This window comes from Oncorhynchus gorbuscha, linkage group LG08, assembly GCF_021184085.1.
Source record: "Oncorhynchus gorbuscha isolate QuinsamMale2020 ecotype Even-year linkage group LG08, OgorEven_v1.0, whole genome shotgun sequence".
In the NCBI taxonomy this organism is placed as follows: Eukaryota; Metazoa; Chordata; class Actinopteri; order Salmoniformes; family Salmonidae; genus Oncorhynchus; species Oncorhynchus gorbuscha.
In genome coordinates, this window is record NC_060180.1 from 47,242,013 (window position 1) to 47,265,869 (window position 23,857).

General features: G+C 39.0%; 2 protein-coding genes across 4 annotated transcripts in view; one reads left to right on the forward strand and one right to left on the reverse strand.

Moving 5' to 3' along the window:
• On the forward strand, positions 1-11,769 carry LOC124041746 (cyclin-dependent-like kinase 5). Its single transcript, XM_046359698.1, has 12 exons — positions 1-417; positions 934-1,022; positions 1,377-1,444; positions 1,638-1,698; positions 1,912-1,968; positions 6,512-6,607; positions 6,735-6,809; positions 6,938-7,034; positions 8,812-8,881; positions 9,074-9,134; positions 9,341-9,421; positions 10,118-11,769. Exons 1-12 carry the CDS (start codon positions 381-383, stop codon positions 10,202-10,204), a joined length of 879 nt encoding a protein of 292 aa, XP_046215654.1. The 5' UTR covers positions 1-380; the 3' UTR covers positions 10,205-11,769.
• Positions 11,770-15,338: 3,569 nt separating this feature from the next.
• LOC124041747 (acid-sensing ion channel 1C-like) overlaps positions 15,339-23,857 on the reverse strand; it is a 198,366-nt gene continuing 189,847 nt past the window's right edge. For 2 of the 3 annotated variants that reach the window (XM_046359701.1, XM_046359699.1), the window contains exons 6-11: positions 20,624-20,777; positions 20,287-20,378; positions 19,839-19,918; positions 19,587-19,658; positions 17,670-17,722; positions 15,339-16,407 (exon numbers count right to left, since the gene is read on the reverse strand). In XM_046359701.1, coding sequence (XP_046215657.1) covers positions 16,329-16,407; positions 17,670-17,722; positions 19,587-19,658; positions 19,839-19,918; positions 20,287-20,378; positions 20,624-20,777 — 530 coding nt within the window. In that variant the 3' untranslated portion in view covers positions 15,339-16,328. The remainder of the gene's footprint in view (positions 16,408-17,669; positions 17,723-19,586; positions 19,659-19,838; positions 19,919-20,286; positions 20,379-20,623; positions 20,778-23,857) is intronic. The other variant, XM_046359700.1, reaches the window with a different exon arrangement.

Consider the following 23,857-nt stretch of genomic DNA (forward strand, 5'->3'; position numbering starts at 1 on the left):
GAACAGATAATACTATGTGAAAATGGTGGATCTAGGCTAGCTAAATCCATTAACAGGCTTCTTAGAATTGGATTTAAACCGGCTGTTTAACTGGACCTCTGATTGGGGATTTATTCAGGAGGGAACATTGCAACAAAATGAAGTATTGCTTTTTAGTAAACATTTCTGATTGACCACATGAGAATGACAGTGAAACAGGTTCATAAGAATTATTTTTGACTGGGAATGGGCGATTTTTGCATGCAGTTCATAATCTGGCCTTTAGATGCTCATGTAGCAGCATCATTGTAGCTGAGAACAGCTAGCTAACGCGTATCACAAATATTCCCAAACCCTGGGGCTGCTTTTCACTAGTTAAAGACTAGCTTTATTGACAAAATATGCAGAAGTATGAAAAGCTTGAAAAGATTGGAGAGGGTAAGTGTCTGTTTCTTTCCCAGGATTTCTCTTGCTGTTGTTTTCCGTTAGCATTGCTATGACTGCTACTAGCTAATAATAATAATAGCTAGCTAATAGGAATGCTAGCAGCAATCACATCCGTAATTTTATATGGCAAGTCATTGCTAAGTGACACGTTTGATAGTGTTTATATATTTGGTAGTAGCAGCAAGCATAAGCTACGACAACATTTAGCTAACGTTAGTTACCTACATTACTATTAGCTAGTTGTCTGACGCGTTAGCTTGCGTGTTAACAAAATATAGCTAGTTAACTAGACATGTTGACGTATCAATAAAAATATGTAACATAAGTTATATTCTCGTCGGCATCTGGTTAAATTAGTTGAAGTTGGCTGCTAGTTAGCTTTTCATTATTCTATGTAAATAATGAAACTAGTTAGCCCAGTCCAGGGCAAGTTAGCTAGCTACCTTGCTAATTAGCACAACCCATTCAGTCAAGCTAGCTAGCGAACGTTGTGATTTCTTTCTCCAGGTACATATGGAACTGTTTTCAAAGCAAAAAACCGAGAAACGCATGAAATCGTGGCTTTGAAAAGAGTGAGATTGGATGACGACGATGAGGTAGGCATTTTTGAGACTACAAATACAGCTACTTTAGCTTGCTGTCCAACTGGTTAGCATATTTTTTGATGGCTCAATTTGGTTGCTGCTGTACGCTAGGGCGTATTCATAAAGCAGATTATGTTGCAAAACGTTTCACACACACGGCATCAAGCCCGAAGAGAGCTCCCACTGCAGGTGTGAAATGGTGTGTTTGATAGGACTCTAGTTTTCAAATGACACCACTTTGTCACCTGCCTACGACTGCAAGTTTTTTTACAGCGCCATGGGGGCACCTACCTGAAATTAGGACCTAACTAAAATTATTGTTTTAGCAGCTGTTTGGCTAATGATTACACCCCTTGTTTCTTGTAGGGGGTCCCAAGTTCTGCCCTGCGAGAAATTTGCCTCCTAAAAGAACTGAAGCATAAAAACATTGTGAGGTAGGTCTGAAGTGAAATTTGTCAAATTCTGAAAATGCATAGGTGGCTAAATGTATTTATGCCATAGCATAGTTAGATCAGACTTACTCATTAAGTAGTAGTAAGTTACTTTTCAAGAGTGTTATAATTAGCATTCGATTAAATATCTAGCTATGCAAAGAGTTTAATTGACAATTCATTTTGTTTTCCCAAGGTTGCATGATGTTCTGCACAGTGACAAGAAGTTAACATTGGTGTTTGAATTTTGTGACCAGGTGAGTGTTGCGTTGTTGCCAGCTGTATGCAGATGACATTATTGTATAAAGAGGAGTTTGTAGTTATGACAATTTTCCAATAGACTTGACTGACCATTGTAAAGTAGATGTGACCGCAGGTTCAACTATAAGGGTTTTGTACTTTTAACCAGTTTGATATGATGAGAATAAATGCAATGTTGCTGATAGAACTTCTGATGTTTACAACCACAGGATCTAAAGAAGTATTTTGACAGCTGCAATGGAGATCTAGATCCAGAAACGGTCAAGGTGAGTCATTGCTATTAGGTCCTGGCACAATTATCGTGTAACCGACAATTATAACAATAACACACAAAAAAACAAACATCATTCGTTTTTTAAAACCGAGATGCTCAGTTGGTAGAGCATGGCGCTTGTAACGCCAGGGTAGTGGGTTCGATCCCCGGGACCACCCATACGTAGAATGTATGCACATATGACTGTAAGTCGCTATGGATAAAAGCGTCTGCTAAATGGCATTTATTATTATTATTATTAGATTATTTTCTAAGATTCATTATGATCCATGACAAGCTCAAAATACTTTTCTACAAAAATGACTGTTATGACAATAACCATGTCCATTTGCTTGACACAGGGATGCAAACTAGTGACCTTTAGGCGAAATTTGAGCAGTGCCATTTTCTGGCCTGCATGCGAGGTCACGTGGGGGGGGGGGGGGGGGATTTTCGGCACAACACTGTTCATCACGTTATAATGTGGTAGTTGCTTACTGGACACTGGCAATCTGTGTGAAATGTTTCCTAGTGAACTAATGTTTTCCCTCTGTGGTTAATTTTCAGAATGAGAGAATTAGGTGAAAATGAGGCGTTGCTTGTTAAACAAATGGATTCAGGGATCAAGTGTAGCTGTAGCTGGGGCCTGGCTTAAGCTGGATGCCAATAGAAGTGAATGAAATGTCACACACTTTCCCTCTTTCAATAAAGTGGATAAAAAGGGATATGCCACTGGTGTATTCGCTGCCTGAAAGAGATTATGCCAACAAAGAGTATCATGCTCTGCTGGCACATTGTAGAACTGATGTCCATAGGCAGGTGTGCAGTGCATCCCAAAGCTATTGCTTTTGTTGTGTTGAACTTGACAGTAACACTTGTGTGAGTTAGGGGGGGGGGGTATTTTTGCACACATGTAGCCTTGTGTACTTGTTTGATGTCTACTATAGTGGCCACTATAACAGAGCAAACAGAATGCTTGTTTGTTTCTTTCTATTTCTACTTTAACCCTAGGATGCAGAGTAAACATGGCGCCCAAAGAATGCATATGCCGGGTCAAAATGTCCCCATAATATAATATCTGTTTTATTTATGTGTCTAAAATATGATACATTTTTTGGAACATAATTATTTTTGAGTGATTTGTACATTTCAATAATGATTTTGTTTGAAATGTTTTTAGTCGCTCTTCAACAGTTTGATACACATTTCAATGATAATATATTATGAAAATTCATTACAACTATTGAAAATATGAGCACATGTTTCTTACAATCAATCTTACAAAGTTTCACATTCAACCTTTTCGTGTGAAGAACAAAATACAGTTTCTTGCGAAAGTATTCCTCCCCCTTGGCATTTTTCCTATTTTGTTGCCTTACAACCTAGAATTAGAATTGATTTATTTGGGTGTTTTGTATCATTTAATTTACACAACATGCCTACCACTTTTAAGATGCAAAATCTTTTTTATTGTGAAACAAACAAGAAATAGCACAAACTGAGCTTGAGCGTACATAACTGTTCACCCCTCAAGTCAGTACTTTGTAGAGCCACCTTTTGCAGCAATTACAGCTGCAAGTCTCTTGGGATATGTCTCTCTAAGCTTGTCTCATCTAGCCACTGGGATTTTTGTCCATTCATCAAGGCAAAACTGCTCCAGCCACTTCAAGTTGGATGGGTTCTGCTGGTGTACAGCAATCTTTAAGACATACTACAGATTCTCAATTAGATTGAGGTCTGGGATTTGACTAGGCCATTCAAAGACATTTAAATGTTTCCCCTTAAACAACTCAAGTGTTGCTTTAGCAGTATGCTTCGGGTCATTGTCCTGCTGGAAGGTGAACCTCTGTCCGAGTCTCAAATCTCTGGAAGACTGAAACGGGTTTCCCTCAAGAATTACCCTGTATTTAGAGCCATCTGTCATTCCTTCAATTCTGACCAGTTTCCCAGTCCCTGCCAATATGGAAAAATATCCCCACAGCATGATGCTGCCACCATCATGCTTCACACAGATTGTGTTCTCGGGGTGAAGAGAGGTGTTGGGTTTGTGCCAAACATAGCGTTTCCATGATGGCCAAAATGTTACATTTTAGTCTCATCTGACCAGAGTACCTTCTTCCAAATGTTTGTGGAGTCTCCCACATGCCTTTTTGAGAACACCAAATGTGTTTTCTTATTTTTATTTTTAAGCCATGGCTTTTTTCTGGCTGCTCATCCGTGAAGCCCAACTCTGTGGAGGGTACGACTTAAAGTGGTCCTATGAACAGATTCTCCAATCTCCGCTGTGGAGCTTTGCAACTCCTTCAGGGTTGTCTTTGGTCTCTTCGTTGCCTCTCTGATTAATGCCCTCCTTGCCTGATCCGTGAGTTTTTGTGGGCGGCCCTCTCTTGGCAGGTTTGTTATGGTGCCATATTCTTTCCATTTTTAAAAATAATGGATTTAATGGTGCTCTGTGGGATGTTCAAAGTTTCTGATATTTTTTTTAATAACCCAACTCTGATCTGTACTTCTCCACAACTTTGTCCCTGACCTGTTTAGAGAGCTCCTTGGTCTTCATGGTGCCGCTTTCTTGATGTTGCCCCTTGCTTACTGGTGTTGCAGACACTGGGGCTTTTCAGAATGTGTGTGTGTGTGTGTGTGTACTGAGATCATGTGACACTTAAGATTGCACACAGGTGGACTTTATTTCTACTTCTACGTTGGCACACACTGTACAGAGATTTTTATTTTGTGTTATTGACTACGTTTGTTTGTGTGCAACTCTGTTGTTTTTGTCACGCTGCTTTGCTTTATCTTGGCCAGGTCGCACCGGATCTTATTTAGGGGCTTCATAGCAAAGATACACACACACACACACACCACTTTTCTGTATTTTCTTCTTTTGTTTTTAGAATTTCTTGAAACAAGTTATTTTTTAAATTTCACTTCACCAATTTGTACTATTTTGTGTATGTCCATTACATTAAATTTGAATAAAAATCCATTTAAATTACAGGTTGTAATGCAACATTATAGGAAAAACGCCAAGGGGCGATGAATACTTTTGCAAGGCACTGTAAAACCACCTTAAAACATGTTTTTACAATATTTCAAAACATCTATTTGAAAATCCAAAAGTTCATCATCAATATTAACGACCACACGAACAATTGTGAATTCAGAAAACATGAACACTAAAAGGAACAAAGTCTGCGTGTGTGATGCTGTCTTAGTCCATTCATTTGTTACAAACCACAAGCATGTGACTGCTCTTTGTGGGTGTGTTGCACTGAGAACACCAGCAGCTGACTTTTCTATCCTTTGCACTTGGGCAGAGCTGGCACCTCTTCTGGTCCTGGCTGCTCTGAGTGGTGGTGGCATGGCTCTCTTTCGTCACACCATAAATATGTTATCAATTACTTAGATTTTTATTGTTGTAGCAAAAAGCAAAAGCAAGGTCAGTTTGACGAGCGCAATGCAGTGATTTCCGTAGGAAATGCATGCAGGTCATATTTGACCCACATGAAAACTTGGGGTAGTGATGCAAAAAAACTATTTTTTTAAAGAAATTAAATTAAATAAAAACTAGGATGTTAGAACATTAAAGATTCCTGGAATATTAGATGACATTTTTGGGGATCAATACAGCAACAAAACAAACATGACCAGGCATATGCATCCTAGGGTTAAGATGTTCTTCTTCCCAAATGCAATATTTAGATGTGTGTGTGGTCACAGGCATTCTATTATAAAGGCTAACTGCAATATTAGTGTATTTGTTTTTCCAGGACTTAAATGTCATTTGCAGTAAAATCAAGGCAACGAATGACATTGGATTGCTTTCCTTACAGTTTTTAGTTGGGTTAGGTTCACATTAACCACTTTTTTATTTTACACACAGAGACTGATCATGTAGATCATATTATTTGTTGCTTTAATGAGTTAACCTGCATTCCCCCCTAGCAGGGATTTTTGTGACTGTTTCAATGCAACAACAAAAACGTGTCACCTTTTTGGGCCCTCATCAGTTTGCATCCCTGATGACAATGAATTGTTACCCAAATTCCATAATCGTCACGGCCCTAATTGAGATTCAAATAAGGAGCAGAATATGGCTCTAATGATGTCCCATCAGTAGAGCTCTGTCCCTTCAGGATTTTGTGGCAAAAAAAAGTTTTTTACATATTTGTTTTTGCTTGGCAATATGTAAATATTTTGTTACAAATGCAGTGACCAGGGGAAAAGTTTGTAAATGTGTGGCTTGGTTGAGCCATATCATGCTCTAACATGTGCAGTGATTGGTTGAAATTCCTAACCATCTTTTTCAGTCAGTTTTATGTGATATTGTGATGAATTGACTGTTTTAATGCTGTGATTGGTCAAATTTGCTAGCCCTCGCAAAATATCCAGGGTATTATTGATTTTGCAAAAAGTTTGCGATTGTAATTTTTAAAAATCACTTTGAAGAATACCTCCAATGACTATCTCACTGAGAGTGAGAATACTGTAGTATTACTGCCTTGTGTTTCTGTATCTCTGGGCTTAAATCTGTCTTCCCCTGCTTTCTGTATGTGCAGTCATTCATGTACCAGCTGTTGAAGGGGCTTGCCTTCTGCCACAGTCGGAATGTTCTCCACAGAGACCTGAAGCCACAGAACCTTCTCATCAACAGGGTAAGTCCGTGGAATATTGACCGTTTTTAATTTCTAGTTCTAGAAAGTCCTAACAGAGATGTTGTTGCTTAGTTATTAGTGAGAAAGTATTTCCCTTTTTAAATGTGGTATGATTTGCTTAATTTAGAATGGGGAATTGAAGCTGGCTGACTTTGGCCTGGCTCGAGCCTTTGGAATCCCAGTGAGATGTTACTCAGCAGAGGTGGGATATTGACTACATGTTTATATGCAATTACATGATTCATTGGGATACTGGCAAACAATTACTGGCCTAACTTACTGGTGACACTCAAGCTTCTCTCTCTCTCTCTCTCTCTCTCTCTCCTGAAGGTTGTGACGTTGTGGTATAGGCCCCCAGATGTGCTCTTCGGTGCCAAGCTTTATTCTACCTCCATTGACATGTGGTCTGCTGGATGCATATTTGCAGGTATGTGTAACGTAAAGGTTAAAATTGAGACGCAAATTCAAGGGGGATGATCTTACGGTCTGTTCATACCTGTGTGTTATAACGCTCAAGTAAGTTTGGGGCCTCTGCAGACCTGCCAACCTGCCACACGTGTTGCTGCGTACCATGCACGTAATTTGAATTCAAAGTATGCTGGTAGGAAAAACGACCCTAAAGTACACAAAAAGAGGCATTTCGTCGGCACGTTGTGGTTTTTGACTTCGGCCGTCTGAAGTTGGAGCAGAACCAATCAGAGGACTCTGTCGAGGAGAAAAACAGGGAGGAAGAGGCTAATAGACAATCTTTGGAAATAATCTCTAGCCCTCCGCTCATGCGGCACCTGTAATCGTAGTACTATTTTCCTCTTTCGAGCTGGATGGCATCTCTCCCCTTCGCGTACCACTGCTGTATGAGGAAAAGGGTAGAAACAAATTGTGAAGTTGAACAAACTGTTTGCCAAATACACGGACTAACAAATTGCATAAGTTAGGCAAGCACATAACCAACATCATTTTGTAGTTAGTTAAAGCGCTACAGCGTCATTATAACAAAGGTATTTGGCTACGAAGTTTAGTCAACTAAGCGAGAACACTTTCTAGCCCGCACATGCTTTGATCTCCACAACAGTAGCAGGCACGAGTGCTTCGACAAGCAAGGAAACGTGCAGTGTTGCGGTAGTTCTGTGAACGTCGCTGTGTGGCTGGAAACGTACATGGCGGAGAGCTGTTCCGCTAATACCATCCTTCAAAGGTTATGTCGGTCTGTGAAAGTTTAGTAGGCCTATGTTAATGAATCAGTTCTTAATTTACCTTTTCATATACAGTACCAGTCAACTTTGGACACACCAACTCATTTATTTGACTAGTTCTGATTTGTAGAATAATAGTGAAGACATCTAAACTATGAAATAACACATATGGAATCATGTAGTAATCAAAAAAGTGTTTAACAATTGAAAATATATTTTAATAATAATTTTCTTCAAAGTAGCCACCCTGTGCCTTGATGATAGCTTTGCACACTCTTGGCATTCTCTCAACCAGTTTAATGAGGTAGTCACCTGGAATGCATTTCAATTAACAGGTTTGCCTTGTTAATTTGTGGAATTTCTTTCCTTAATGCGTTTGAGCTAATCAGTTGTGTTTGTGACAAGGTAGGGTTGGTATACAGAAGATACCCCTATTGGGTAAAAAGACCAAGTCCATATTATGTCAAGAACAGCTGAAATAAGCAAAGAGAAACTACAGTCTATTGTTTAAGACAAGAAGGTCAGTCAATCCGGAAACTTTCAAGAACTTTGAATATTTCTTCAAGTGCAGTTGCAAAAACCGTCAAGCGCTATGATGAAACTGGCTCTCATGAGGACCGCCACAGGAAAGGTAGACCCTAGCCTCCTGTAGCTTTTAGTTTCGACCCCAGTTGTAACCAACCTGATTCAGTTTATCAACCAGCTAATTATTAGAATCAGGAGCACTAGATAAGGGTTGGAACAAAAACCTACAGAATGATAGCTCTCCAGGGACCGGGTTGGAGAGCCCTGGTCTATAGCCTAGCATTCATACTGATACTGGGAGTCTTCTGTCAACATCTTTATTAGGCTAGAAACAGGTGCATTTGCCTCTGATTTCATCTGTGGGGTTGTCACACGCTCTCTGCCATGGGGTCCAACGCCACGCTGAAGTGGTACTCATAAAAATGATTTAAGGTTGGCAGGTCTGCCTCCTGTCTACAATAACTTATCTTTTTATTTATTTTTTAGAGTTGGCAAATGCTGGAAGGCCTCTCTTCCCGGGTAATGACGTCGACGACCAGCTGAAGAGGATCTTCAGATATCCTTTCCGAGATGTTTTCGATAGTTAACCACCAAGTTCAGCACACTGTCCATTTGTTGTGTGGTATGTAGAAACCGAACACATGAACTAAAGTTGGCCCACTTTGTTGAGATGAAATCTATTGTAATGACTCAACTTGACGAGTCCTATTTAGTGGTGACAAGTCATTCCTTAATGCTGTTGTGACACATTGTTGGGTACACCAACTGAAGAACAGTGGCAGACAATGACAAAGCTCCCAGACTACAAGGTAGTCAAACCCACTCATTTTGTGAATTACAGTTGATTATATAGAAATCCATGTTTTCTACTGCCTGTCAGGAAAACAATGTGATTATATGATTTGCAAGGTATGAGATGAATGGCAGTTTCCAGATCACAGATTCATCTCTTAAGAGAAGGAACAAATATTTTCTGCTCTGCCGTTGGTTTACATTGTTTTTTTGTTGTCTACAGCCGTACCCCATGTATCCAGCCACGACCTCGCTGGTGAATGTTGTCCCCAAACTCAGTAGCACAGGACGGGATCTGCTACAGGTTAGTATTGCCCCTCCCCCAAATGACCATTTTATATTATTCAGTATACAATGTATTGTCATGCTATACCATCCCTTGATGTTAACATCAATTTACAATCCAATGTCCTTCACTCTTCTATTGTATGGCTCTGAATTCATATGTTTGCACAGATACATATGTTGCAAACCCACACAAGTGGCATTAAAACAACATGCATGTGTCTGGAGTTGTGTAGTTTGTAACTCGTTGACCGCTTAGCTGGGGACATCAACTTACCACCAGGTGGAGCCAGTGCAAGGCTTTTTCCCAAACCAAACTTGAATCAAAGACAGTACAGTATGAATTGTATTTATTTAACTAGGCAAGTCAGTTAAGAACAAATTCTTATTTTACAATGACTGCCTACCCTGGCCAAACCCTTCTCTAACAACGCTGGGCCAACTGTGCACTGCCGTATGGGACTCCCATGAAGATACTAGACTAAAACTGCTTCTCCAATAGAAATCCTCGATCACACTTGTTGGCGACGTCATAGCGATGTTGGCTAACAAAGGAAGAATTTTGGACTTCCCAAACCCTGTTCTGTTTCGCAAGCGCTCCCAGAAGTTTCGCCATGTTGCTCCTGTGGGTTTAGAAACTGCTTGAATGCTCAAGAAATGTTTCCGTACAAACGCTTATTTTTAGTCACATTCTCTCTTTTTTTTCTTCTTTTAGAATCTTTTGAAGTGTAATCCTGTCCAGAGGATCTCTGCAGAGGAGGCATTGCAGCACCCATACTTTGCTGATTTCTGCCCACCGTAGATGAGATGCCAAAACACACGTCACTTAACTGAACCTCAGACATCGGACTCAATCCTCTTTCTCTCCATCTCTACAGGACCTGTCTATCCTGACTCCCTACAAGACTCATCTCCCAGCAGCACCTGTTTTAACTAAGACTTTCCTTCAGTATATCCTGTTGTGCCTCCTAATGGAATTGAGTCCTTGTCTGCTCTGCAAGATTTTAGGTTCTATTAGCAAGCCGATTTTGTCTTCTCTTTGTCTGTTAAGCACATTAAGCGCACTGACATAGGAACATAACATGTAGCGATGAACAATTCTGCACCCGGAGAAACAGTGAATCCTTCTGAGCCAATAGCTGCACTGCAGAGTAAGCGGTTTGAACAATTGCATGAGTGTGCTGCATAATGTACTGGCAAAAAATGTAGTTCTTTGGATACATTCTTTCAAATCGTGTTTGTGCCACTGCTGTTATTAACGTGTCAATATTGCATTAATAGTTTATGATAAGATTGGAGACAGTCTTCCTTGTCCTTCATCATAGTCTAAACCATTTTCCGCTTACTTTAATAGATTGTAAACCAGAGGGGGAGGTTTATTTATATTCATCAGTTACTTCTCAGGCTCTCTATTTAGCTTTTTGTATTAGATAGATTTTTTTTTTGTGCACTTTGGGTAAATGGCATTTTTCTTTTTTTAATAGTTTAGATCTTGTCCGCAGTCAAGTAAAGTTGAACACAAAGATGAGGTCAACATATGTGTTATGAACAGTGGACCATACGTACTTGAGTAATTGCTTTTGTTTTTTTAGTTTCATTTTGTAACTTTCCACCATCTTTACTCATTGACCTGATGTCTTATAGCTTAATGAAAGTGAAGTGAGAGCGGAGGACATCTGTTGATACCTATATTACTACATTACGATTGTTTTGCACCACTGACTTTAGCTGTGTTCACGCAGATGGGTAACTTAATTTTTGGCAAAGGACTAGTAAGTTTTGCAGTGTTATTTTACTCCGGGTAGTCACTACTTCTCCCACGAAAGCCAACATTTTTAACTCCTCTTTGAGGTTGCTGTCAACTACCAAAACTTTGGTTTTGATCAATAGGGAAAAAATATTTCACTTTGATGTAAGAGAAAATAATAGAATGCATGTATTTATTGATAATTGAATGTCTGCTTATGTATGCATTTAGTCTCTTATATATATATACAACACATTACCTTTCATGAGTTGCAATGTTCTCCTTATTAAAATAATGAAACGTGTGACACTTAGTTCTTTAATGCTGTGTGTGTGTGTGTGTGTGTGTGTTTGCATCCGAGTTGAGTTGGGACATCACAAGATTCCATGATCACGTGTAAAGACAAGCAATTCCCTGTGCTTATTTTATAAAAGAGTACTGTAGAATATTAGTTTAAATATGACATGATTTGAATCTTTATTTAGAATTACGAGTGAACTTTGCACTTTCCTGTTATCATAGTTTTATTGTAGGACTTGGGTTAAGTATTTAGACACTTGCTGTCAGTCAGTGGTCTCAATTTCAAAACACGACGGTTCAATAAAATGGACTCAAAAGTTGTTTCTTGTTCTGCTTTTTGTTGTGTGGAAAATGATTTCAAATTTGCCCATTGTCTGTTCAAGTCAAAACTGAGACCTGTCAATATCAGAGCTGGGGCACGGTGGAGAAGATGTCCAAAGTGGAGAGCCTTTGTTCCAACTTTCTGCCCTACGCACCAGCAGTTGCAACCGGGATGAGTGAGTTTCAGTTAAGCTGTTACCATGTTTACCGACCAATGATTTTAAAGTTACCTTTAGCCCCAAATGTTATTGCCAAGACCCCAGTTACACAACCGGTCCATGTAGTTGAAGGAAGCCATATGGAGGGAGGCATTGTAATATCACGTGTTGTGTAGGGGTGGATGATCTGATCTACACTGATTAACCGACGCACCAAACAATGCTGATTACATTTCCAGATAATCCATCACGCTTCACATAAAATTGAGAACGTTACACTTGTTAAAGAGAGGGTATAAAGTATTTAATGACTACTCAAGGTCAATCACAAATGATATATCACATATACAGTACATAGAGCCAGATTAACCTAGTTCAGTTCCACAGCTGTCTGTAGGCCTCCAACAGGGTGAGGAATACTATAATCCATACTCTACTATAATCGTCTACACTTGTTTAAAAATGTGGGCACAATCCGAATGTGGGCAAGATCAGGACAAAGGACGCATATGAGAACCAGGTATAAGCAGAGCTTCTGTAAAACTCTAGTCTTACAGAAATATAACATACAATAACTTGACCTGCAAAAATTGGTCAGAAAACATCCCAGCGTCTCATCCCCATGTTCAATACTTCATGGTCACTGAATATTGCACAACCCCAAGCCTAATTTTGTCATGATGGTTTTTCATGACCATGAAGATTGTATAGTAGGCTACCACAGAACACGGAGATGAACCATCTGGTTCCCAGCAAAGTAATGCGTAACAAGGCTGATAATGGTGGTCATGCAAGAAGGAAAAGAGTTAAGATGCAATAACAATTCACATTATACTTAGGCTGCCAGAATAAAGGTCTTTAGACTATTGTGTTGACAAAAATATATAACACTGTCATCTACTAGGCTGTAATTGATTATGCTTTAAAATATCCATGAAAAGACTTGAATCAATAGGCACAACCAGTATTGCCGGTATTATTCAAATATGACAGGACAATGGTCCTTCTGTAGCTCAGTTGGTAGAGCATGGCGCTTGTAACGCCAGGGTAGTGGGTTCGATCCCCGGGACCACCCATACGTAGAATGTATGCACACATGACTGTAAGTCGCTTTGGATAAAAGTGTCTGCTAAATGGCGTATATTATTATTATTATTATATTATATTCAGCTTTAGACTACTGAGTAATGTGTGGCTGCTGCTCTGCTATTCTTTGACTGGCAGTAAGGAGAAGGAGAGGAGGGCAGAGATGAGTAAAGATTGTAGAAGGAGACAGTACATTGTACAGAGTATTCATAAAACTGTAGCATAGCAAGTTTATCACTTCTTTTATTGTTAATCTGACTTTAAAATGAATTCATTGCAGATTTGATTTACGCTTGCATCATAATAGTTACAATGCTTGGAAAGGAAAGGTGGTAAACCCTGGTGGTAAATTTATGATTGACCCCCACTATGTTCATCATGACAGACCAGACCACAATGTCACTGTCAAATACAGTCAAAACCAAGACAATGTCACATCATCAGTTGTGGCATTACAGTACAGCAGAGATTTAACCATGAATTTCTTTATGCCAGTCCCATCAGAGAAATTCAGATCATCCAAGCCTTCCAACTTCAACTTAGTAGTAGGGCAGCAGTACAGTTTGACCAGACTTGATAATGAATACCTTGATCATCCCATTTCTGATTCAATGCATTTTGAAGTGTCATTTTCAAAGAGAGTCGCCTCTTCACTGTTGAAGTTGAGACTGGTGTTTTGCCGGTACTATTTAATGAAGCTGCCAGTTGAGGACTTGTGAAGCGTCTGTTTCTCAAACTAGACACTAATGTACTTGTCCTCTTGCTCAATTGTGCACTGGGGCCTCCCACTCCTCTTTCTATTCTGGTTAGTGCCAGTTTGCGCTGTTCTGTGAAGGGAGTAGTACACAGTGCTGTACGAGATGTTTCTTGGCAATTTCTCGCATGGAATATCCTTAATTTCTCAGAACAAGAATAGACTGACGAGTTTCAGAAGAACGTTCTTTGTTTCTGGCAATTTTGAGCCTGTAATCAAACCCAGAAATACTGATGCTCAAGATACTCAACTAGTCGAAAGAAGGCCTGTTTTATTGCTTCTTTAGGCAGGAAAATAGTTTTCAGCTTTGCTAACATAATTGCAAAAGGGTTTTATAACGATCAATTTGCCTTTCAAAATGATAAACTTTGATTAGCTAACACAATGTGCCATTGGAACACAGGAGTGATGGTTGCTGATAATGGGCCTCTGTATGCCTATGTATTTCATAAAGAAATCTGCCATTTCCAGCTACAACAGTCATTTACCACGTTAACAGTGTCTACACTGTATTTCTGATCAATTTGATGTTATTATAAAGGACAAAAGAATGTGCTTTTCTTTCAAAAACAAGGACATTTCTAAGTGACCCCAAACTTTTGAACAATAGTGTATATATATATATATATATATATATATATATATATATATATATATATATATATATATATATATATATATATATATATTAATCGCATGGATAACTGTGATGAACAGGAACAGTAGCATGAGAGCAATTAGACTGACAACAAAGATTAAAAGGTGTGTACATAGGAAGGTGGTTAAATATACAGTTTATTATATTTGATCATTTACACATCACAAACGGACTGTTATTTGAGTCTTATTACATGTACTGAAATTTCAATAACAATAGTATATAATAATGCAGTTATACAATGCGTTTCAGTGTTACAAACCAACTGAACTGAATAGAATGTTTTTGAAGCACTGTAATAAACTGTCTCGGTGTCCGGTCCTGAAATTAAATGGAAGTTGGAAGACACTTGAGGTCAACTTGGGTATCAACACAGATTAATAGGCAATCCTTGGGGTAGGCCATTGTGTGTTCGTATGGCAAGTGAGCTGCTCCCATCCAAATGCAATGTCCTCTAATTCCCTTCTGGTGCAACAGCAATAATGGATATTTCTATATTTAGTTTTTTTTGCATTTAAATATATCAACATACGAGCAAGATTTAATTTCTTATTTTTGATCTAGTATTTACACATTTCAATCAATATTTAGAACACCACCTTGAAAATGAAAATGTTTGATTTTTCACTAGTTTCCAATAGAGAATCTATTACTATCACAGGGGACTTGTGCTCATGAGTGTTTTTGTAGCAGTTAAAAGCCATGACCATGGAACAAAACCATTTCAACACCCACATATGTTAACTTTAAGGATGGGTGCATCGTCTTGCTTGTTTATCTATTCTAATGAAAGTGGTGAAAAAGAGGGAGGCTAAGTTATATCAGACTCCTGTGATTGGTGCTCTTTTCCAGTGACAGTCCAGCCAGTCTGATAACACTACCCCCCCCCAAAACAAAAAAGAGAAACCACGACAGAATAACATTTAGTCATTGATGTTAATTGTTTTTCAGCAGTAAACAGATAGAAAACATTGAGCGGAGCACTATACATAACCATGGACAATGTTCCTATTTTCCAAAAATCTATGGAAAAGTTTGTGATTGTTCATTTGTGCAAACATATACACTTGTTTTCCCCTCTTCAATATGTAACTTGTAAACAAGAATGGCATTCAGTGATCTTGCAAAAGCGTATCTTCTTGGAACCTTACACAAGAGGCTTTCATCACTTGGTATTAATACTTCAAATCAATGAGATGATCAAGAATCTCAGAACAGAATAACTTGAGTACAACAAGGCAACAATTACAACAGCAGTCTACTACTGGGATTCAAGTCAGCTCCTTGGAGCATTGTGATCATAGCTGAGTAGGCATCACTGAAATCTGATTTTTCTTACTCACAATGAGGTATACTAAATGAAAGAGTGGTACCAGAAAGATATCTTTCAACCTCCTCTCTTGTTCTATTTACGAATGGATCTGGATATGCTGATGCTACACGTGCTAACCATCGCTAGCCTCTCGGTTCGATATTCAGCACACCAGAACGGACTGTGATTACAAAGGTGTATAAATTTAGATAAAATGAGACCGCTCTGAAGGCCTTTCCATTTACATTACTAAGCTGACACTTTAATAGGCTGATTAATCCCGATTCAAACACACTCTAATGTCACCCTGTTTAAAGTGAATGCAACATGAATGAAACATCCAATACATAGTGTAGAGTCGATGCCTTGATATGGCCCTATCACCTGAGTTCTGTTTTAAAAGTGGTTTATTCTTATGATAGTATTCTATTTCTATTCAGGCAATTCACAGATCCTACTACTCTTTGAGTATTTATCACTGACCACGTTTGTAATAATATAGAAGTTATTTCACAGTTTGCTGTCAAACCCCGAAGATCCCAGGTCCCACCCTGTTTTGTGTTGTCAACAAGCAAACTCCTCAAAGTTGCCTAGAGTCGGGTGACGAGGTAACATGTTCGGTGTGAATCCGAGACTGTCCGAGTGACTCCGGAGGGTGTCACAGGTGCTCTGGAAGACAAAGTAAGGGGGAAGAGGAGTTCAACCGTATTAAGGGGTGGGTGACGAGAGAGTGAGGAGAAGAGGAGAGAGGCATGCAGGTCGCAGTAAAAATGGGAGAGGATGTGACATTAACAGGAGAAGAAGAACAATAAATAAATGAGCATTCAACATAACCAGGACCAAATGGAAAACAGAATACAAAAGGAAGTGACATAACATGATGTTAACCATCGTGGATGCATCAGACAGGAAGATGGTTGAAAGCATAGTGTACAAATTGACAAAATAATTCAATACAAATGGGATAACATATAAAGAAAAAGGATTAAAGTGGTAGTGCAGGGGACAGTTACAAGAGGTCAGTAATGTTTCAGGGTATGGGTAGAGAAAGGAAAGAGTACGAGAGAAAGATAAGAGGGGTATGGCACGGGCGAAGGAGATAAAGAGAAAAGAAAAACAGTTTTTTCAGTCCTTGTCTCGATATTAGTACCTTCATTTGTACATGGTCATTGACACACACATTATGTTTGCATACGTTTAGTGCACCTGCGGTTGTTTCAGTTAATATATTGCCGTTGTGTGGGTTCAAAAGAAGCAATAGCCAACGATGTCGATCACTATTCAAGCAGATGAACAACCATTTCATTTGGTGCAAACTGCATTGCATGCAGACCTGTGATAGCATCACTAAGGAATGCATCTAGTGATGTTATTGGGCACAGGATCCAGTACAAATGGTCCCCTAAAACGGACCTCGGTCCTGCAGGAAAGCTAGTAGGAAATAATATCGATGATCCCTGCGGATTGGCTTTTATTGTACTATCTACCAAAAAATGCTGTATTTTTATATTTATATTTTTCTCAGGAAACTGCATTTTATCAAAGAGAAGTAAGACTGTATTGCTGACTAGCAAAGTTCCAAACGTTCTTAACAGATGTAGAATCCAACCAACTCATTGTTTATAATAAAACCGATAATAATCTCGGACGGCAAAGTGTTTTATGGCATTGAGAGTCATTGATTTCAAAATGGTATCTACAGAGGAAAATGCATTTACATTGGCTATAATATCATTGACCTATTGCTGTGTTGGAAAAGCACATTTATAAAGTGATCACTACTTGTATCTCTACAAAATCAACCACCAAACCAGCTTTAGGTGAACCAACAGCTTGTTAACCAGGAAGGAAATGTATGAAATGGTTCCCAGAATGTCTGAAAAAGAAGGACAGTATGGGAGGGAGGATCTATTATCAATGGGGTTTGCTACCTGGGGGCATGATTAGGCGTGACACCAGGGCTGGTTGGGTTCTCTGGAAACTCCTGGAATAGACATGATGAAAAATAGAAAGATGACCCCAAAAATATCAAATGCAGAGCTGATAAGTAAAACAATTGGCTCCAAGCAAGTTTGTCTGTGCAAAACGGCTAGGCCTTACAGCCCTGTGTAATCGATTGAGTATAGACAAGAACGCTGCACACTAATACTTAAAGGTCACAGAGAGCTACCTCCGTTCAGCCATTTGATTTCAAAAATCAGATCAATTTGAGAAAGCAAGATACCATTGCTAGTCTCTGCCATGTATGTTTTGTAATGCTTAAAAAAGGGTAGATATTCATCATTCAATGATATAAATCACAAACATACTGTATCTTGTTATGAAAATGGTTGCTATTTGCTCCCTTCATTTTAGTACATCTAATGGACTATGTAAAGTAAGTAGTCCTGGAACTATTATACCACTACATTTAACACTCATGTGCATGACTTATTTTAGCATACAGTAGGTTGCACTGTCTCATACTGTTTTCATTTAGCACTTTATCTAATGTAGATTGACTCACTGGGTGGTTAGAGAGGAGAGAAGGTGAATGGAGTTGGCAGAAAAGAAGGAGAGGATTGGAGAACATGAGAGTCAAAGGTATCACAAATGGCTTATCATTATGTTTTAATGCAAAGAAAGCCTTCAATAATGGATGAGTCCATGACATGGGTGGAGAAACTATATGTGGTAGTGAAACACAGCATTACATCCACCTAAAGCTCCCTGTTCTTGTTTCATGTTGCAGTACGTGCCTCCAGTATGTAATATGTAATATGTAATATATGTAATATAACATTGTTGGCTCCTGCTGATTTAAACCATCTAAAGCCTGAGGAAAACTTGATGTGAAATGCCACAAAGGTATTTTTAAAACTTTACTCTGTTGATTTACTATGAAACAAGGTAACAGGCATGGAAACAGGGATGTTTTTATTCCATCTGCACAGATTTAACTGTTCAGATATGATGGGTTCCATCACTACCAAGCTGATATTTTCACAGGCAGCCCAATTCTGATCTTTTTTAAAAATTTCTTCAATAATTGGTCTTTTGACCAATCACATCAGATCTTTTCCAAGCTGATCTGATTGATCAAAAGACAAAAACAATCAGAATAGGGCTGGCTGTGTAACGCAGCCATAGTGCTCACACAATGTGTACATAATGACAGGATTCAATGCCAATAGAGAATCTTTCTTAAGGTACATCCAGTTGAACAATTTTACTTTTCTCTATCCTTTGTCACATAGAATGTCTGAATAAACCTGACATATCCTTTCATTTGAAAAAATAAATAAAATACAGAACCATATCTATGAATATAATTATCAAACACATCTTGCTTTTTCAGCTGTTTAAATGACTAAAAGTCCAACTATGTCTAAGTGTCCAAATCTATAATATCTGATAGGTTTAACTATATCAACAACAAAAGTGTATTTTAAAGCTTTCCTGTCCGTTCAGTCTTATCAAAATAGAGAGTTTTAAAAATAAATATTAGTAGGGAAAATACCTTCTTGGTACATGTAACTGCAGTTATCTCAGGAGTAGGGCCAGGACATATTTTCCCTCACCTTTTCTTCCACATCAGTTTATGGGCCAAACTCCAAGATTGAAGCAACCGTGCATGCAGACAACTCATGCAGAAACAGAAACCCAGGGATTTTTCACTACCTTGGAACCAGGCTTTGGGCATATACTGTCTATAATTAAGGAAAAAGTCCTCACATTGATTAGTGTTCCACCTCTGTCATTGACTGGTCATGAAAAAGGCTTGAGTTTCTGAAACATTACATTGCGTTATTTTGTTTGTAGTGCAGTGCAGAACTACAAACCAGTGCAGTGTGGGAGACTCAAATTACCAGATTGTCGCTTGGACAACGCTGTGGTCGCTTCTTGCGCATGAAGTAACCCAAAACCTTATCCTTAAATACCTACATAAAAGAACATCTCGTTAACATCACAACAATCCAGGCACATGCAAACACTTCAACCAATATAGACAGACATATCTTATTTTTGATTAAATTCAGACAATTCATCATCATTAACTCTACAGTACTACTTGAGAATACTTTAAGGTGATTAAACAAATGTGAGTGCTTCCACTTTACCTCATATAAGTAGTCGAAAATTTCCAGTATCGTTAAAACACTGGCTCCAATGAACAGACCCATCTGACCTCCGATGTCACCTAAAAAGTGGATGACAGATGAACAGACATGGACAGGGCAAAAACACAGTCGGTCAGGTAATAACCTAGTGCCTTAAACCCTGATTGAAACATTTACTTGAACTCTTAGTATCTCAGCCAGCTGAGGGGAAACTGTGGACTGTCCATCCAGACATTGCTTCTTATCTGCCTCTCCTGACTGAGTGCTCTTTCAGAGTACAATATAAAAACACATTCAGCCGAGACTCTAAAAGAAAAGGTTAAAAAGAAAACAGCCTCAAAAGGAGTTTAGCCCCGTGCTTGCTGAGGATTTGAGTTTTAGGTCTAGTACGTTTCCTCTCTGTCTGTAAAAACAGATAATGAGCCTGGTAGGGAAGAACATTTCTCACCAAGCAACCCTGCAATTTCATACGCTTTCTTCTGCTCAATCTTCTCATAATTCAACGCCTCAAAGAAGATGTCCAGGACTAGTACGTTTTCTCTAGGGACAAAAAAAGAAGAATAAAAAAACACATACAAAAGGTGTTACGCTGTAAAGTACATCTTAGAGATACAATTGATTGATTTTGTTTATCAATTCTGAGACATTTTGCATTACTTCTCAGTCGTAATGTGAACTGTGGAAAACAAAATCATGCTTCATTCATGATAGGTTTCTTATCAAAATGCAAACATATGATCCCTACACCACTTATGTTAACTCACTTTAACTTTCCAGGTACTTACCCGATGTATTGCTCAGTTTTGTTGAATTTCTTGGCCAGATATTTGGCAGAGGCTTTACTGGGTATTTTCACCATGGACAGCTCCTTGCCATAGCGTATCATGTTGCATGGTGTCTCACACACACAGTAGTCATTGTCCTTTTCTACCAAGAAGTCTGTGGAGGATGACAATTGAACGGGAGTCTATGTTTTCAAAAAGGTGATAAGAATATAGCCTACTGGAAACAATTCACCCAGTCAGCTGTCCCTACATGCTTCAAGATGGCCACCATTGTTCCTGTACCCAAGAAGGCAAAGCTAACTGAACTAAATGACTACCGCCCCGCCCCGTAGCACTCACTTCTGTCATCATGAAGTGCTTTGAGAGACTAGTCAAGGGTCATATCATCTCCACCTTACCGGCCACCCTAGGCCCACTTCAGTTTGCTTACCGCCCCAATAGGTCCACAGACGATGAATCGCCATCACACTGCACACTGCCCGATCCCATCTGGACAAGAGGTAAGAATGCTGCTAATTGACTACAGCTCAGCATTCAACACCATAGTACCCTCCAAGCTCATCATCAAGCTAGAGGCCTTGGGTCTCAACCCCGCTCTGTGCTATTGGGTCCTGGACTTTCTGACGGATCGCCCCCAGATGGTGAAAGTAGGAAACAACATCTCCACTCCGCTGATCCTCATCAATGGGGCCCACAAGGGTGCGTGCTCAGCCCCCTCCTGTACTCCCTGTTCACCCACGACAGCGTGGCCATGCATGCCTCCAACTCACAGCCTGGTACGGCAACTCTACCGCCCTCAACCGCATTGCTCTCCAGAGGGTTGTGTGGTCTGCACAACGCATCACCGGGGGCAAACTACATGCCCTCCATGACACCTACAACACCCAATGTCACAGGAAGGCCAAAAAGATCATCAAGGACATCAACCACCCAAGCCACTGCCTGTTCACACCGCTACCATCCAGGAGGCATCATCAAGTCAGTACAGGTGCACCAAAGCTGGGACCGAGAGACTGAAAAACAGCTTCTATCTCAAGGCCATCAGACTGCTTAACAGCAATCACTAACTCAGAGAGGCTGCTGCCTACATTGAGACCCAATCACTGGCCACTTGAATAAATGGATCACTAGTCACTTTAAACAATGCCACTTTAAATAATGGCACTTTAATAATGTTTACATATCTTACATTACTCATATCATATGTATATACTGTATTTTATAAGATCTATTGCACCTTGCTTATGCCACTCGGTCATCTCTCATCCATATATTTACATGTACATTTTCTCTTTCACCCCTTTAGATTTGTGTGTATTTGGCAGTTGTTTGGAAATTGTTTGATGAGATGTACAAGCATTTTGCTACACTCGCATTAACATCTGCTAACCATGTGTATGTGACCAATACAATTTGATTTGATTTGAAAAGTAGTGCAATTTAAAAGATGCTGCAAAAACAACCTTTGCTTTTCAGCAGTTCCTTATTTCAAAATTGTATATAAGCTTACTTACTAATATTTGAACTAAAATGTTACAGAAGCCCTGATACCAAAGGCAGCATTTTAAAAAAATACTTAAGACTTTAGAATTATCTTGATGGAACGACTTATACGACGTATACTCGTTCAAATTAGTATTTTATTGAAACAACTTAGTAAAAAAAGTTGTTCAAACGTCTTTCAAATGAGATACTGAGTCATTCAAGCGAGATACTATATCGTTTGAGCGTCTAGATTGAATGACGTCATTGTTATTTTATCTAATTAGGCCTCATTTGTTATGTAGCCTGTCAGACTATGTAATGGTTGCTGCAGCCATTCATTCACTGACTCCATCCATTGTACAACTGAATGCCTTCAACTGAAATGTGTCTTCCGCTTTAAACCCAACCCCTCTGAATCAGAGACTGCCTTAATCAACGTCTTAATCCACGTCTTAATCCACGTTAATCCACGTCTTCGGCACCCAGGGAACAATGGGTTAATTGCCTTGCTCAGGGGCAGAACGATAGGTTTTTACCTTGTCAGCTCGGAGACACCTGTACTGTACAATGTCAGATATAGATTTGAAATGTCTTACATTTGAAGTTTGCATCCCAACATTACATCACAGAAGACTGAAATATAACAAAACCTTTTAACATAAAAACACTATATTTTGGGTGTAAAAAAAAGAAAGAATGCTTATTAATTATGAAATGAAAAGTATTAATACCATCCTGCCCATGAGGCCACTAGGTAATTTGACTGCAGGAAAGGGGTCTACTTACATTCAGGCTTTTCGAAAACAGTGCCTTCATAAAGTATTTATACCCCTTGACTTATTTACATGTTGTTTGTGTTACATGTTGTTGTGTCTGAATTCAAAATATGTTAAATGTTAAATAGATTTTTGTTCTCACCAATCTAAACACAATACCCCATAATGACAAAGTGAAAACGTTTTGTTTTTTAACAATTAACTTTTGATTTGATTTACATAAGTATTTACACCCCGGAATCAATACATGTTAGAATCACCTTTGGTAGTGATTACAGCTGTGAGTCTTCCTGGGTATGTTTCTAAGAACTTTGCACACCTGGATTGTACAATATTTGCACATGATTCTTAAAAAATATATTCAAGCTCTGTCAAGTTGGTTGTTGATCAATGCTAGACAATCATTTTCAAGTCTTGCCATAGATTTTCAAGCTCTTATAAGTCAAACTGTAACTAGGCCACTCAGCAACATTCAATGTCATCTTGGTAAGCATCTTGGTAAACAACTTGGTTAAGCATCTTGGTAAGCCTTGTGTTTTAGGTATTGTCCTGCTGAAAGGTGAGTTTGTCTCCCAGTGTCTGTTGGAAAGAAAAGTGAACCACGTTTTCCTCCAGGATTTTGCCTGTGCTTAGCTCTATTCTGTTTATTTTTATCATAAAAAAACGTCCTAGTCCTTGCCGATGACAAGCATACCCATAACATGATGCAACCACTATGCTTGAAAATGGGAAGAGTGGTACTCAGTGATGTGTTGTGTTGGATTTGCCCTAAACATAACTCTTTGTATTCAGCACATAAAGTGAATTTCTTGCCACATTTTTGCAGTTTTACTTGAGTGCCTTATTGTTTTGGAGAATTTTTTTGTACAAGTCATTTAAGTTAGTATTGTCGAGTAACTACAATGTTGTTGATCCATGCTCAGTTTACTCCTATCACAGCCATTAAACTCTGTAACTATAAGTACCCATTGGC

What these genes read in the sequence shown, in the direction of transcription:
- LOC124041746 (XM_046359698.1), top strand. Translation starts at nt 381, where the DNA reads ATGCAGAAGTATGAAAAGCTTGAAAAGATTGGAGAGG. An exon ending in GCTTGAAAAGATTGGAGAGG is followed by an intron (nt 418 to 933) that starts GTAAGTGTCTGT and finishes TTCTTTCTCCAG; the next exon opens with GTACATATGGAACTGTTTTC. An exon ending in GATTGGATGACGACGATGAG is followed by an intron (nt 1,023 to 1,376) that starts GTAGGCATTTTT and finishes TGTTTCTTGTAG; the next exon opens with GGGGTCCCAAGTTCTGCCCT.